Source organism: Solanum stenotomum, chromosome 9 (assembly GCF_019186545.1).
Source record: "Solanum stenotomum isolate F172 chromosome 9, ASM1918654v1, whole genome shotgun sequence".
Taxonomy (NCBI): Eukaryota; Viridiplantae; Streptophyta; class Magnoliopsida; order Solanales; family Solanaceae; genus Solanum; species Solanum stenotomum.
In genome coordinates, this window is record NC_064290.1 from 666,844 (window position 1) to 683,483 (window position 16,640).

At 35.5% G+C, this 16,640-nt stretch overlaps 1 protein-coding gene and 1 pseudogene across 2 annotated transcripts; both read right to left on the bottom strand.

Moving 5' to 3' along the window:
* Window positions 1-1,097: 1,097 nt before the first annotated feature.
* Window positions 1,098-15,218, bottom strand: LOC125875485 (probable bifunctional methylthioribulose-1-phosphate dehydratase/enolase-phosphatase E1 1). Of its 2 annotated transcripts, XM_049556464.1 has the most exons (12): window positions 14,928-15,214; window positions 14,703-14,839; window positions 13,910-14,005; window positions 13,257-13,376; window positions 12,882-12,971; window positions 12,492-12,632; window positions 12,207-12,362; window positions 10,919-11,068; window positions 10,702-10,803; window positions 10,339-10,448; window positions 10,137-10,255; window positions 9,373-9,720 (listed from the first exon to the last, which is right to left on the bottom strand). In XM_049556464.1, the coding sequence occupies exons 1-12, from the start codon at window positions 15,160-15,162 to the stop codon at window positions 9,629-9,631; spliced, it is 1,548 nt and encodes a 515-aa protein (XP_049412421.1). In that variant the 5' UTR covers window positions 15,163-15,214; the 3' UTR covers window positions 9,373-9,628. The 2 variants fall into 2 exon arrangements, with proteins under 2 accessions (XP_049412422.1, XP_049412421.1); XM_049556465.1 differs by lacking the exons at window positions 9,373-9,720; window positions 10,137-10,255; window positions 10,339-10,448 and adding an exon at window positions 1,098-1,250 and having other exon boundaries at window positions 14,928-15,218.
* LOC125875498 (probable bifunctional methylthioribulose-1-phosphate dehydratase/enolase-phosphatase E1) lies at window positions 1,875-6,543 on the bottom strand (annotated as a pseudogene).
* Window positions 15,219-16,640: the final 1,422 nt, after the last annotated feature.

Genomic DNA, 16,640 nt, shown 5'->3' on the forward strand with positions numbered 1-16,640 from the left:
TTAAATCATTTCTTTTAAAACAAATAAAAATTAATATTTTTCATCGATAAGTTGCTGACTGTTGACTTATAACTTACCAGTTGTAGCAGTATGAGAGGGGAAATGGAGAAATAATAAGTGGAGCTTATTATAATTGAAAAACTAGAAACAAATGAAAGGATTAATAGTTAGACAAAGACTTTTATAAGTCCAATTTTTTGTATGCCACACAAGATGTTGCAATTTCTTTTCACCTTTTTTATTTTTTAGTTTTTTTTTTTAAAAAAATTGTCTCTTGTTAATATAATATCATAGGATTCCTTTGCTTTCTTATTCATTCCTTCTCGTCTCGATAGGGATTGCAATCTCGAAAAAGTTAGCTTTGACAGTAAGTAAATCAGGCAAATTACAATAAACAAATTAAAAATAGATCCTTGCTCAAACAAGTATAAATCATGAATTCTTCAGAGTGAACTGATATGTTAAACATACAAAACCTATCGAAAAGTCAATCGAGACCTTGTTAGTAGAGCAAGAGTAGAAGTGTCGTTCCTCAACAAAGTGTTCACTGCTTTTTCGCGAGTTTCTATTCAATCTGCTGTAAGATTAGATAGATAGAAAACATGCAAGTAACCTCATTTTAGTAGAAATGTAACTATGAAAGCACCAATCTCAAAGGAATTGTTCTCATAAGATAAAACTTAATACCATCACAATACAACAAGAAAAAGGAGACTAATTGACACAAATACTAAATCGTCACACGCAGAAATAACATAAGAGCTGCAGTATTCAGACTCGATTGGCTCTACTTTTTTCACTAGAGAAACGATCGATCAACTCCCAACGTTCTTTTATTATGTTAAAATACTGCACCATACATGGAAAATGTTCACAGAATGACACATTCCATCTTTAGATCTAATTAACTGTCCGGAATGATTATCTGGAGGAGGTCTGTTTCCTGGTCTAATAGAGATTCACTGAGAAAGCGAGAAATCTCACATTTAGAGTTGGTTTCATAAAAGATGAGCAGGACGTTACCTGCTGTCTTTGCTGTCGCTTCTTGATAGATCTCTGATGGATAATCTACTCTAACGACGCTGTAATTTCAAATGACGAAAAGGGCCAAATTATGAAAACCCACTGAAAGGTAGAAATTTACCCCACTGTCGTATCGAAAAATCCATAGAGATATTTTCACAGGTCTCTGTGTTTTGCGCGACCAAACAAAAGTCTGCCAATCTGCTGCCACTTGAGTATATGTACACCTGAGACAAAAAAACTTGTTAACCTGACAAGTAGATGGAGCTAATAGACTTCACCTCTGTTATGATAATGAAGAAGAAAGCATTTAAACCATGCAGCATTCTGGAGCCTTTCAAGAAGAAATAGAGCTGTTGTTTCGATGATCATAATTGTTTTCATTTGCAACAAAATTTGGATACAGCTAGTGAACTAGATCTTACTAAAATGAGGAATGCAGTGTACGGAAACAAGGGAAAGATGAAAGAAACCTTGATGCCTAAAGCAGTTCATTTCTCAAGAGCTGCAGGTACATCATCAAAAACAAGTCTCTCTAACTCATTGTTCTGGAACCCAGTTTGCCAAATATGTCCCGAGTATTAGAATATGAAGTAAAGCACTGATTGTATGCAACTTTGATGAAACCATATAATATTTATATCTATTTGAGGCTGCCTAGGAGAAATTTCATCACCACTGTCCTCACCTGTAGCTCTTTCAAGGCAGTGATCTTGCGGTCAGCTTTAATCATTGCCTCAACATTAGTGACCAAAGACGCAATTATCTCCATTTCCCCAGCATCAATAGACGGGATATACACAGCACCAGCAACACCATTTTCCAGGTCTTGTTGCACCTGAAAGAACATCACAAAGGAGGCAAGATTTTAAAAAGGCAGCACAAAGAATTCGTATTATCTGATATATTTGCCATTCTTAATGTCCTTTCAAGCATCACTTAACACTGTTTTCATAGAAAGAGAAGGCATTGTAAACATAGCTCAAGCAATAAAATTCTATTCAGATAGGAGTAATGGTTCCTTCAATATCCAAAAAGATGCACCGCTGCAAGAAAGTATGAATATCACAATGCAGACAACAATAAGAACTCAATGGAAACACCTTAAGGCACACAAACGTAAATCTTCAGATTTCAAGAAAGTAAGAGAATAGCCCAAACTATTCAAGTGCTTACCTTGATGGCTTTATGCTGCCATTTGAGCAAGTATACCTGCTTTTGCATTCTGAATGGGAGCATGAGTTGGCGTTGTCCAGTCAATTCCTAATTGATGAAGTTTTATTGTAGTATCAAAGAGGTAGTGGTAGCACTCAGACAGGAAGATAACATGTCAATTAGAAGAGAGCCAAATGAAACATAAATCACAGACACATAAACTTACTGATCTGAAGACTTCCATATGTACATTCTTAAATAGATTATAAGATGTGCATAGAAACTTCTTCATAGGTCATCTAGAAACTCCTTCAGATGTCATTCTTAACTTACTAACACAAGTTTAAGTTAATTTTATTAGATATAAAATCTTCTACCTAACCATATCAACCCACCCCACCCCACCCCACCCCCAAACAAACAAAAATAAGGTTAGTGTTAACTCAGTCAATGAATTTTGTGAAGTAGGATGCAACAAGATACGCTAGAAGCAACAAAACTATTACTCCTTTCATCCCAGTTACTGTGGTACTATTTGACTGGGCACGGAGTTCAAAAAAAAAGGAAGACTTTTGAAACTTATGATCTAAAGCAAGACTTGGACATTTGTGTGCTATTAATAATCTCATTAAGGATAAAATGGGAAATTTTAAAGTTGAATTGTTCCTTTTGGAACAGATTAAAAGGGAAATATGCCAGAAAAAAGTAGTAGTTAGTAAACACAATTAGAAGTACTGAACTGATAAAATTCATGACACAAACCTGTGTTTTAGCGCTGATACAAGAATCTCCCCATACATATATATCATGGTTGCATACCAGCACAGCCGTTGTTCTTGGATAAGCTTTGATCTGTTCAACATGGAAAAGGGTTCAATACTTTCATAGATATATGACACTTAAAGGATACAAATCATCAATAGATAAAGATCGAAAATTTTCAGTATTATCTTTTTTCAAGATTGGCTAATGGCATCAGGCATCAATCAAATCTGTCTCGCAAGAAAATAATGGAAATATTTTTACATGCTTGTCAAACCAAAATCAGACGTATCCAAATATGCATGAAAAAGACCTTGTTTAGGATATATCAAGCCTCACATGAATTGCGGTATCAAAATATCATCTTAAACATTAGGGCAGCATAATTGGAAGTGTTTAAATTTAGGAGACGGTCAGAGGATACCATTGTAATCTTGTTATACAGTTAGTCTCCAGAATCTGCATATGACTCTTTTATAATAAAATGGATTTTGTCCTCTCTTTTATGATAATGGTGGTGTCCTGGTTTGTGTGCACCTCAACCTTTTTCTGTTTTTACATCGCACAAGTCTGGACCCCTATCCTTAAATGATAGATAATTCCCTTCCAACAATTAAGCTAAAATAAATAATACTAAAATGAACTACACGTCAATTCCAAATTGGTTGGAGGCGGCTTTCTATATCCGTTTGTAGGATTCATCATAGTTTGACTACTTTTAAGCTAAATGTCAACCTGCTGGCAAGCCTTCTCTACTCTCTGTTTAAAATATAACCTATCAAATTTACTCTTAAAACCCAAATTTGGTTACACGAAGCAGTGAATAATAATAGAACTGTATTTAGTGACGAGCATTTTTGTATGGAATGTCCTCCTTACACTAATACTAGTAGCTTTTATCATTTAAGGAAAACCATTTTTTTTAATAACCAGAAGGAAAACCATATATACAGCTAAAGGTGCTTTGTTTTTCTACATTAGTGATGATCAAGAACTTCTTCTGCATAACTCCCAACTCATCCACGAAAGATAGAGAGGAGGGGATGATGTTTTTCTTGGTTCCTAGCATCAGGTGTGCCTAGTATATTTTTGTATGTTATATGGGCTAATTGTTTACTTCTAGACTTCTGTAGTGAACCCCGGACCATTTGTTGTAATTTAGAGAGTTGATTAGCATACATCTTGAACAATTTTGGAACTTCAAAAGTAGTATTATGGGCGTGGACTAATTCTCTTTACTACAATGACAGCACTTCAATTCTTAAAAAAAAATAAAATTGCGAAAACCATTTTTTGTTGGTTAGTAACTAACATGTATGACAAGGATATGAAAGCACAGTGCCATAACAATGCTGAAGGCAGACAACTGGTTGACTTATAGATACACATTATGCTGAAGCTAATAAAGAGAAGATCTAGAGTTTCCATTGAAGACAAGGAATTTGAAACTAGTTCAAGATTGCTCTTACTAACCTGAAGTTGTGGATAGCACCTCAAGGAAGAGCTAGTAGGTCTGAGCTCTCCGTGCAAGGTGAACATCTCTTTACCCATGCAATTAGTTTAGTTTATTTTTCTTGCCAAAACAAGATCGATTTACACTTCAGTTACCAGTCATACAGATACAATAGCATGTAATCAAAATTAATTAAATTGTTAGAGCAGATAAAAGACTAATCTAGTAGAAAGTACAAGCATCATCATGCTGAAAGTGTTCCCACTGCTTATCCACCGTAGGCTTCCAAAGATGTAGGGTAGAAAAAGGAATCTATGACTTCTTCCTATCTTTTAAGGTAGAGTATGTTTTGCAGCCAATCTTAATAGCTTGGCATAACTTGTTAAAATTAAGCCAGCCGTTCGCTTAATGGCCTACCCCTTTTTGGGAACTGAGGCCAAAATAAAAATGTAAAAGGGAACCTAAGCCATTTTCTTCCATGTGTTGTTACAACAGCTCTATAAATGAGAAGAACTATTCTATAAATTTTCTCCTCTTATAGGGGCAGGATATCTACTGCAATCAATGCTTTACGAATATTTTATTAAGCCAAACCGGTCTACTTCCTTCCATGTACTGTTACAACTTCAGCAGTGAATAGGAATCACAGACAGTGACCAGATTTTGTGATGATAATATTGGGAAATTGAATGAGTGATAGCTATTCATGCATTTTGCTAATTTGCAAATGGGAAACTGTAAGCCTTGATGTTTTGGTGATCATAGCCAAACAAAAAACAGGAATGAAGTAAACGTACTTATAAAATTCCAGTAAAGCATCTAAAAACAAAGTTGAAGCAGAACTCAAAACATAAACAAGTGCAGATACACAAAGGCAGGGTGTGACTTTTAGAAGAGGGAGAGGCATACAGCTTCAGTAAGAGATTCTGTGAGTTCTCTATATGCTTTCATATGCAGTGTTCTCGATAATAGGAACTACAAGTTCATCATAGTAACCATGTCCTTGAATTCCTTTTATCATTTCCATATGAGTGATCTGTCAATTAAAGCAGCAATGAATAGTGAATGAGATGAAAAATGACAATAGGTTTCAATAATTTACAATGCAGAATTAGATACTATCTTTTAAAATTTTATCAATTGAGCTAGGGGTACTAGGTAGAGGAAATAGAGACAATAGCAACTCTGTACATTGGAAAGAAAGAAAGTTTCAAATGCAAATTACATCAAGAGATCAATCAATTAGGCCTCAATTCCAAACTAGTTGTGTCGGCAACATGAAGTGACTACATAGACAAATATATAGAGGAAGTCTGGCCTATACAGTTGCAGGCAAAGGGAAGATGCATTAGGATTACACTTCATGTGATGTTAGGAAAAGCACAAGTATCTTTCTTTGAAAGAAAACTCATACTCCCAAATAAAAAGCCAAAATATCATTAGTCAGCATTATATGGACATTGGACTGTATTGAACATTTGGAGCTCAGCACTACTAAGTCCCCCTTTTCTTTTTTCTTGATGACTCAAAAGGATATATCAGCATCATATCAAGATCGTGTTTAACTTCAAAAAAGTTTGTAGCATAGTTACCTGAAATTCTTTTGCTAGTGGATTGAGCATTGTTACAAGGCAGGATTCCATTCCATGACTGTGGATAACGGCACCAGCATTAAGCATCACATATGCCTGAGGAGAAAAAAAGGGAAGAAACTTACAGCCCGTGACGTGAGTGATCCTTAACCCTGCTCTTCTTATTGCTATTTCTGACGTCAAGTGCTTAAGTGAGATCAGTGGTATGGCAGGCCCTTGGACGCTGGCCCTCCGGTGAAGTAGAATAGTCAATCAAAAAGAAAATAGAGAGTTCGTTTATAGATCAACTAATATGAGATCACACTCTCCATTCCAAAGGAATCATTCTTTATCTGAGAAATTGCAGGCTACAACACTAATAATCCTGGGTCTAGGCTGTTACTAGATTATTTAGAGAGAGAGAGAATAAGTTTAAGATGGCAGAAGAGAAATAGTAAGATGATACCGAGGTCAACCTGAGAGAAATGAAATATGCTAAGTTCGTTGAGCTAGCCAAAAACAAAGAAAGGACTACAAATAACATAACAATTACACTGTGAAAGAATAATCTACAATACAACAACATACCTACGATAATCCCACAAATGGGGTCTTCGGAGGGTAGTCGACTGTACCCCTACCTTGGAAGGTAGATAGGCTGTTTCCAGTATTTCAAATAGACATGCTTGCAAAATAGTTATCCCCCCATAGAAGAAAATAAATCTTGTTTTTCCTGTTCAACTATGAAGTTTAGACAGCTGAGAATAATGCCAACTTTAATTATTGTCTGAATTATAACCAAAAACAACAATTCAACTTCCACTATACCTTAGTTCCAACAACTTTTCAAATTGGTAAAACTTCAATTTACAAGTGATATGTTGATGGTTCCAAGATCCATCAATAATGGAAAGAAATTGAAGTATTTCCCCATCCTCATTTATGTGGTATTACCTTCGTAGCGGATAAAATGAGGAAAGCAAGACTAAGATGGTTTGAATATATGAAGAGGAGGTGCTAGGATGTACCAATGAGGAGATGAGATAGATTGGTTGTAATAGGAGCTTGGAGAGGTGATTGATAGGACATGACACAACTTCAATTGATTGAGGATATGACCTTAGATAGTTAGATATGTAGGTCGAGGATTAGGATAGAAGATTAGATAATCAAATGTTATCATACTTCTAGCAGTATAATTTATGTATCATTTCTTCGGTGTGTCAATATATGTTGTTACACTTGTTTTGTATATTTGCTATTTTGTTGTCTCTTTTTCTTTCTTACTTTCCTGCACCGATTACATTTCTTTGTAGTGGAGGGTCTATCAAAAACAACATATCTACCCCGCAAATGTAGAAGGAAGGTCTGTGTACACTCTACCCTCTTCAGACCTGCCACCTCCCAACAACAGCATGTATCAACTACCAAGCAACTCTACACCAAGGATAGGACATATCAGAAGAAATCACCTAGTATTTTTTTTTTGTCTCTACTGGGATTTGATCCTAAGACCTCATGGTTCCCACCTTGACAGTTTTAACACGAAATATAGATATATATGTACAAAGTACTTAGAAATTCAATAAAGATCAAAGTTTGAATCCAACATTTCAAATTGTGTAATGGATTCAGCAATCAAAACCTGATGATCCTGGAATAGAAATTGGGAAATTTTACCAGACTTAAGGTACAAGCAAAACCACCTTTGAGATCAAACAGCAGCTTTCTTTATAAAGAAGCACAAGCAAGCAATTTCTTTGGCCAGTGACTATACATAGGTTTGAGATCAAACAACAGCAGTAAACATAGTAGATTATACAATCGCAGAAGCGACACAACATATCAAATGGGGAAATATTACAGCCTATCTCAAAGTCATCTGAGGCCACACTGTGTCTCCAGCGGCTGGCAACTGTGGCCGAATCAGAGGAACCCGCTTCGCAATAGAGAATGCTTCGTTAAGGCGTGCAGCACGGTTTGTGAACTGAGATACATTCTTGTCATCCACAGTTAGTTTGAACTTCAATGCCTTGGTCTTTTTCTTCATCTTAGACAACCTACGAACCAAAATAACAAAAGCCATAATAGCAGCAGCAGCAGCAGAAAAAGTCCACACAGGGCTAACTCTAAAAGCAGCACAATACTTGACAAGATGTATTGGAACCTTCCACCACCACACTAGGCTCTTCTTTTGGTCCCCTGCATCCCTCCTCTGTTCACCTTCAACATTTCCATTTTCCTTTTCCTGATTTTCTTCAACAGAAACTTGTTGCAGATGACTATTTTCTCCAGCACCAAATTTCACAGAATCCGGCCTAAATTCTTCATCATTTTCACTTTTCATCTCTTCAAAACCCAATTCATTTTTACCCTCACTGCCGGAATCCGACCAGAATTCGCGAGAATTCTTCATGGTAAACTCGTTGTTTTCAGAATCGGGCTCAATCCAACTCGGATTATCCGATTTTTCAGAGTCCTCCTCGCTTCCATCCGCAGAAAACGTACCCATATACCTGATTTGAGAGTCTAGAGAGAAGTAATTGGGTTGAATCACACCGATCGTCTCAGATCCAACTTCATCGACACCGTTGGTGTTTCCGGCTGAACCATCCGGAGTTAACGGTTCCGAGTCAGATGCTCGGTTCGAGGGAATCATCTCCCACTCTTGGAACTCGGCTGCCTCAACGTCCATGGTGCTGATCAAACCCTAAATTACGGAAAGAGAGACACAGGGGGACAGGTTGGGGGAGAAAAGAAATAAGGCTCTTATCCATTCTCATTGATAGACATACCGAACCAAATTCAAATTTAATCCGACTCCAATATAACTATCGAATACTCATTTTTTTTCTAAAAAAGTCAATTCAAATCGTTTCTTTTAAACAATAAAAATAAAATAAATATTTTTTTATTGATTAGGTCTCATTTGTTGTTATTGCTTCTTAACCAGAGGGTTTCAGGCTCAAACGAGTATGGAAAAATCCTTGATCAAGCCGTTCCCCCAAATTGAGTCCTACGTGGACTGAATCCAAAATAATTGAACTCCAGTAAACACCGGATACCAAGTGAAAAACTAAAAAAAAAAAAAAAAAGGAACAAGATCATTTGCTTTTTAATTCATTTCTTCCTGTCTCGATAGAAATTACAATTTCGAGAAAGTGCTTTGACAATAGGTAAATGGGGTGAAGAAATTGAAAATCAATCCCTCCTCTACACTCACTCATTTCCAGTTACTTGAAACATGTATGCAACACGAATACTTAAGAGTGAACTAACATGCCAAACACATAGAACCTATTGAGACCATACTAGTAGAGAAAGAGCAGAAGTTCCGTTCCTGTACTTTTTCGCGAGTTCCATTCGATCTGATATATATTGGATGAATAGAAATCATGCAAGCTAGCCTTTGAAAATGGAACTATGAAAACATAAATCTCCAACAATAGTTCTCACAAGATAAAACTATTACCATCTCAATACAACAAGAAAAAGAAGGCTAGTTGACACTAATCATAAGTCAGAACACGCAGAAAGTAGATAAGAGCAGCATATTGTGACTCAATTGGCGACTTTTTGACAATTTATCAACTCCCAACCTGCTTTTATTATGTTAATGTTACACAATACATGGAAGATGTTTATAGAATAACACATTCCATCTTTAGATCTCTGAAAATGATTTGACTGTCCTGAACCCGTGATTATCTGGAAGAGGTCCGTTTCCAGGTCTGATGGAGATTATCACATCCAAACCTGAAGGAGGAGAAAGGGCAACAATGTTAGTGAAGCATATGCACATCTTTTTGGTGAAGTATAGCTTTTAGTATAAGAAACATCACACAGGCTCCAGCCGCACAAATTTGTCTAGATGAGCTCCTAATTGTTGGGATTGAGAGGAGGAATCACACCAAAATGGAAGTTCTAACATCCTAAATTGGCAACACAGTTGTTGGCCAAGCTACTTTTTTTTTAATAACCGAGAAATCCCCCAAGGCATTGGCACATGGTTTGGAACTCGGAGTCGGTGGATAATGCACACGTCCCTCTTTCTTTCTCCACTTAAATACCAACCTACTTCTTCAGCTAGTATTTGGTTTCAATTGAAGAGTGAGAAAGCTAACAAATATCAAATATAGAGTTGTTTTCATACAAAATGAGCATGACATTACCTGCTGCCTTTGCAGCTGTGGCTTCTTGATAGACATCTGTCACAAACAAAATCTCTGATGGATTATCTACTCCCAACGACGCTGTAATTTCTGCATAACTTTTTGTTTCTCTCTTGTTGCTACAACAGGAGAAGACAGATGAATTACTTCAAATGACAAAAAGGACCAGAATAAGAAAACCCACTGAATGGTAGAAATTTACCCCACTGTTGTATCGAAAAACCCATAGAGAAATTTTCTCAGGTCTCCGTGTTTTGTGTGACCAAACAAAAGCCTCTGTGCCAATCTGCTGCCGCTTGAGTATATGTACACCTGAGAGAAAAAAACTAGGTAATCTGACTAGAAGATGGAGCTTATAGACTTCAGCATTACCTCTTTCTGATAATGAAGAAGAAAAAGAAAGCATTTAAACCACACAGGACACTGGAGTATTTCAAGAAGAAATAGAGCTATTGTTTCGATGATCATAATTGTTTTCATTTGCAACAAAATTTGGATACAACTAGTGAACTCTCGCTTACTAAAATGAGGAATGCAGTGTACGGAAAAAAGGGACAGATGAAACCTTGATGCCTAAAGCGGTCCATTTCTCAAGAGCTGCAGGTACATCATCAAAAACAAGTCCCTCTAACTCATTGTTCTGGAACCCAGTTTGCCAAATATGTCCCTGAGTATTAGAATATGAAGTAAAGAACGAACTGTAAGCAACTATTAGATGAAACTGTATAACATTTATATCTATTTGAGGGGCCTAGGTGGAATTTCACCAACACTGTCCTCACCTGTAACTCTTTCAAGGCAGTAATCTTGCGGTCAGCTTTAATCATTGCCTCAACATTAGCAACCAAAGCTGCAATTACCTCCATTTTCCCAGCATCATCATCTGGGATACACACAGCACCAGCAACACCATTTTCCAGGTCTTGTTGCACCTGAAAGAACATCACAAAGGAGGTAAGATTAAAAAATAAAAAAAGCAGCACAACGGATCTGTACTGTTTTATACTTTTAAAATTTGAAAGCAGACAGTTTTATGTGAAAAACACCAAATGATGACCTAGTAAGGAGAAATTACTAGAGCATCTTGTGTGCTATTGGACTCAATGTATGAGAATCCACACATCTACACTGCGACCCTGTAATGAACACCTCAAATTGGATCAGGATTAGCTTCCGCTTTTCCAAACTCATGCCAGACACCCACCTACAAAACCCTCCTCCCCCCTCCCCCCGCGCCTTTCTTCTCAGTAATCAACAAACATGATGACCCCTATCTGATATATTTGCCATTTCTTAATGTCCTTTCAAGCATCACTTGACACTTTACACTGGTTTCAGAGAAAGACAAAGCATAGTAAATATAGCTCCAGCAATCAAATTCTGAATAGAAGTATGTATGATTGCGTGCAAAGGTCAAAGACACAATATGCTAATTAGTGTTTATGAAAAGAACTTTTATCTTGCTATCAGAAAATTCAAATAGGTGGTGCTGATGTAAAGTGTAACGGGTGTTTAATGTTATCTAACACGAAATTCATGAGACCACATGAGCAACTGATCCAATAGGAAAAGAAAAGCATATATAAAAGTAGGCAAATTTGGTAATTGAAACAGAAAATATTCCTATAAAAAATCAGCATCACGGCATTACCAAGAAGAAATGTAGTGATAGTCTTTTTTCTTTAACTCATATGAATTACGATGCATTAAATGCCAAATGTGGACACTTCTAATCCATCCATTAACACACCAAGGAAAACAAGACAAAATGACTAAATTGTGGATAACACTTCTGTGGGCCATTTGGCAGAACTTATTCAGCAGCTCCAAGGAGGTTGGATGTCATTCCTAGCCTGGCACAACCTTAGCAATCCAGATTTGGATTTCTCATAAACTTTTCAGGTTTGTTACAGTTACACCCAAAAATTCTGTTAAACCTTCCTAATGTTCTCCAAAATAGACATCACCATTACGACATAATAACATCTCACCAGAAATTTTTCCAAGAAAAATGCTCAACTCTTTTGAAAACCTTTTTCACAAAGCTATTTTCTCTGTAAGTTTACTTACTTGAGCACGTAATAACTTAATATCCTGTTGAGTTTCTGCTGAATCATATGTTGCATCCAAATGTCTCCCAACATTATTACGTGCATAAGGGAATAGAACATCAGTAACAAATGCTATTGGGGTAGTGGTTCCTTCGATATCCAAAACGATGCACCGCTGCAAGAAAGTATAAAAATCACAATGCAGACAACAATAAGAACTCAATGGAAACACCTACGGCACATAAAAGTAAATCTTTAGATTTCAAGAAAGTAAGAGAATAGTCTAAACTGTTGAGGTGCTTACCCTTGATGACTTTATGCTGCCATTTGGAGCAAGTGCAGATATTTTTGCATTCTGAATGGGACCATGACCTGGTGTTGTCCAGTCAATTCCTAATTGATGAAGTTTAATTGCAGCATCAAAGAGGTAGTGGTAGCACTCAGACTGGAAGATAGTATGTCAGTTAGAAGAGTGCCAAATGAAACATACATCTCAGATACATTAAACTAATTGATCTGAAGACTGTTTCCATATGTACATTCTTAAGTAGACTACAAGATGTACATAGAAACTCCTTCAGAGGTCATCCTTAACTTACTAACACAAGTTAAGTTAATCTTATTAGTTCTAAAATCTGCTACCTAACCATATCAAACCCTCCCCTCCCCTCCTGATATAATTCATGACACAAACCTGTGTTTTAGCACTGATCCAAGAATCTCCCCATACATATATACCATGGTTGCGGACCAGCACAGCTGTTGTTTTTGGGTAAGCTTTGATCTGTTCAACATGGAAAAAAGTTCAATACTTTCATAGAGATGTGTCACTCAAAGGATAGAATCATCAGGTTTTGGTGATCAGAGCCACAAGACATTGAATTTGCAAATGGAAACTGTTAGCACAATGTTTGGTGATCATAGTCGAACAAAAACAGGAATGGAGTTGATGTACTTATAGAAGTTCCAGTAAAAGCATCTAAAAACTAAGTTAAAGCAGCACTAAAAAACTAAACAAGCGCAGATGCACAATGGAAGGGTGTGACTTTTAGAAGAGGGAGACACATACAGCTTCAGCAAGAGATTCTGTGAGTTCTCTCTCATATGCAGTGTTCTCTATGATAGGAACCACAAGTTCGTCATAGTAACCATGCCCTTGAATTCCTTTTATCATTTCCATATGAGTGATCTGCCAATCAAAGCAACAAAGAATAGTGAATAAGATGAAAAATAACAACAGAGTTTAGTAATTTACAATGAGGAATTAAATCTTTAAAATATTATCAATTGAGCCAGGGGAATTACATGGAGGATATAGAGACAAAAGCAACTCTATACATTGGTAAAAAGAAAGTTCAAATGAAAATTTTATCAAGAGATCAATCAATTATGCCTCAATTCCAAACTAGTTGTGTTAGCTACATGAAGTAACTACATAAATAAATATATAAAGAAAGTCTTGCCTATACAGTGGCAGGCAAAGGGAAGATGCATTAGGATTACACTTCTTATAATGTAAGGAAAAGCAAAGTATCTCTAGTTGAAAGAAAATCCATACTCTCAAATAAAAAGCCAAAATATCAGTAATCAACATTATACGCACTGAATTGAATGTTTGGAGCTCAGCATTACCTAGTCTCTGTTTTCTTGATGACTCAAAAAGATATTATCGGAATCACATCAAGATGGTGTTAACTTCACAAAAGTTTGTAGCATGTTTACCCGAAATTCTTTTGCTAGTGGATTGAGCATCGTTACAAGACAGGATTCCATTCCATGACTGTGGATAACAGCGCCAGCATTACGCATCTGATATGCCTGAGGAAAAAAGAAAAAAGGAAGAAACTTACAATCTGCAGAGTAAATAGTCCATCAAAACGAAAAAGAGAATTCATTTATAGATCAACTATTATGAGATCACACTCTCCATTCCAAAGAAGTCATGCTTTATCTTAGAAACTGCAGGCTACAACACTAATAATCCTGGGTCCTGGCTGTTACTAGATTATTTAGAGAAACAAAGCAAATTTAAAAGCTGGCAGCAGAGAAATAATAACATGATACCGAGGTGAACCCACGAGAAATGAAATATGCTAAGTTTGTTGAGCTAGACAAAAACAAAGAAAGGACTACAGATAACATAACGATTACACTGAGAAAGAACAATCTACAATACAACAACATCCCAGTGTAATCTAATCCCACAAGTGGGGTCTAGGGAGAGTAGTCAACCATACCCCTACCTTGGAAGGTAGTAGCACTGTTTCCGATATTTCAAAATACACATGACTGCAAAACAATTATTCCCTGATAAAAATAACATTTTTTCCTGTTCAACTATGAACTTTAGACAGCTGAGAATAAACGCCAACTTCAATTATCTTCTGAATTTTAACCAAAAACAGTAACTCAACTTCCACTATACCTTAGTTCCACAACTTTTCAATAGGTAAAACTTAAATTTACAAAACTACAACAACTAGTATTTCATCAAAGATCATAGAAACCTTTATACCTTCATAAAAAGAGGAGCACAATCAGAACACTTAGGAGGTTTATGAGGGGTAGGTTTAGCCACCGGCGCAGATAAAATAGACCCATCTGATGCCATAATATACATATCCTCGTCCACCATCCTTTCCTTTTGCACCCCTAACAAAAAACCCATCAACAAAAAACTCAAACAAACAAAACCCAAAAATCAAAAAGTTGGGTAAGATCGTAAATGGGTTCTTCTCACCAGAAGGAGACATAACGATAAGTTGTTCGGATTTAGGAACGGATTCATCATGTACTTTAATGGTGATGCTTCCGCCGGTGCCGGAAACCCATCCCTGATTGTAGAAATGACGGCAGAGCTCAGCGATTAAGGACTTGGTCTCTTTGACCTTGTCACCTTCCAAATATGCTTGACTGGTAGTCGCCATTTTCAGAGCTCCGTTTGCAGTCAATTGGGCAGCTGATGCCGCAGCCATATTTGCTTTATTATGAAGAGAGAAGGAATAGATTCTTTTTCGGGATTTTGAGATTAATTCGTTTCGCCAACAAAACAAAAAATAATTCGAATTTTCAATAGTCAAAATACTCCACTTAATTAAATTTATTTTAAAAAGAGTATCATCTCAAAATAAATAATCACATACTTAATATATATTATTAAAAAAAATTACTTTTTGAAGTTGGAGTTAAGATAGAAGTTATATTTGAGCATAACTTTTACAAATAATATTTAGTCGTTTAAATGTACTTTTCCTTTAAAAAATATGAAATTTGATTTAAACATGAAAAATATTTTAAATAGGGTTAATTTTATAAGAATAGAAAACATGGGGTAAATTTGAAAGAAGTGAAAATAAAGTTTTGGGTGTTTTTCAAGTTTCAAATATAGCCTTAGATTGTAATTGGAATTTTTATGATCAAACGCTCATTATCAAATAATGTGAAGAAAAAAATAAAAAATTGTTATGCCCAAACGAGTCTTAAATTATTGAAGATGTACTTATATATCATACTAGTTTAGTTCAATATGGAATAAGTTGGAATATCGCATTAAGTTTGAGATTATGGGTGCGTAATTGGGTAGCTGATTGAAGTTAAAATAACTATACGTACGTATTATTTTATTTATGTATTAATCAGGTAAAATTTAGTTATTCAAATATTAATTCTTCAATCTTCTATTCTGCATTAAACAATTATACGAGTTTTAAATTGCAAATTAAATATCATATTATTAAGTGTGTCAAATTTTATACCTAACATAAACATCCTACTATTAAATAAGTAAAACATAATATTATTATTATTTATGCAAGATTTAATAATGAATAAATTAGCTCCTAATCATCTATAACGACCCCTAAATTCAATAATTTGGAGCTGAGAAGTATTTTTTTTTTCTTATTGATTTCACAAAATGATACTAGGAAAAAGGATCTGACGTGAATTTAGGGGTGTGCATTTGGTTTTTCGGTTTGGATTTTCGGTTTTTGGTTTTGTAAAAATGTAACCCAATCCGATCCAAAATAAATTTGGTTTGGTTTGGTTTTCCTCTATTCGGTTCGGCTTTTTTCGATTTGGTTATTCGGTTATGTCAATAATTAATAACATATATAACCAAAGTAATAATATTTAATCCCTTAAATATACTTTCTAATATAAATCATAAGTAAAACTTTAAACACAATACTTATAAATATACCTATTATAGATGTAATTCAAACATAAAATATAAACGTAATCATCATGAAAGGCAATAACCAAAAAGGGACAAAAGTGGTTAACTCCAACTTAATTCTAAGCCTAAACATTATATATATATATATATATATATATATATATAATTCGGTTTTTTTCGGTTTTTATTTTTAAAATCCAAAACCAAACCAAAAAACCAAACAAAGTAATTTATTAATCCAAAACCAATCCGAAAAACCAAAAAACCAATCCAAAT

Coding starts and splice junctions, on each gene's coding strand:
- LOC125875485 (XM_049556464.1), bottom strand. CDS start 15,162: ATGGCTGCGGCATCAGCTGCCCAATTGACTGCAAACGGAGCTCTGAAA. Junction 12,972..13,256: donor CAGAATCTCTTGCTGAAGCT/GTATGTGTCTCC, acceptor CATGTTGAACAG/ATCAAAGCTTACCCAAAAAC. Junction 10,449..10,701: donor GGACCGCTTTAGGCATCAAG/GTTTCATCTGTC, acceptor TTTTTCTCTCAG/GTGTACATATACTCAAGCGG.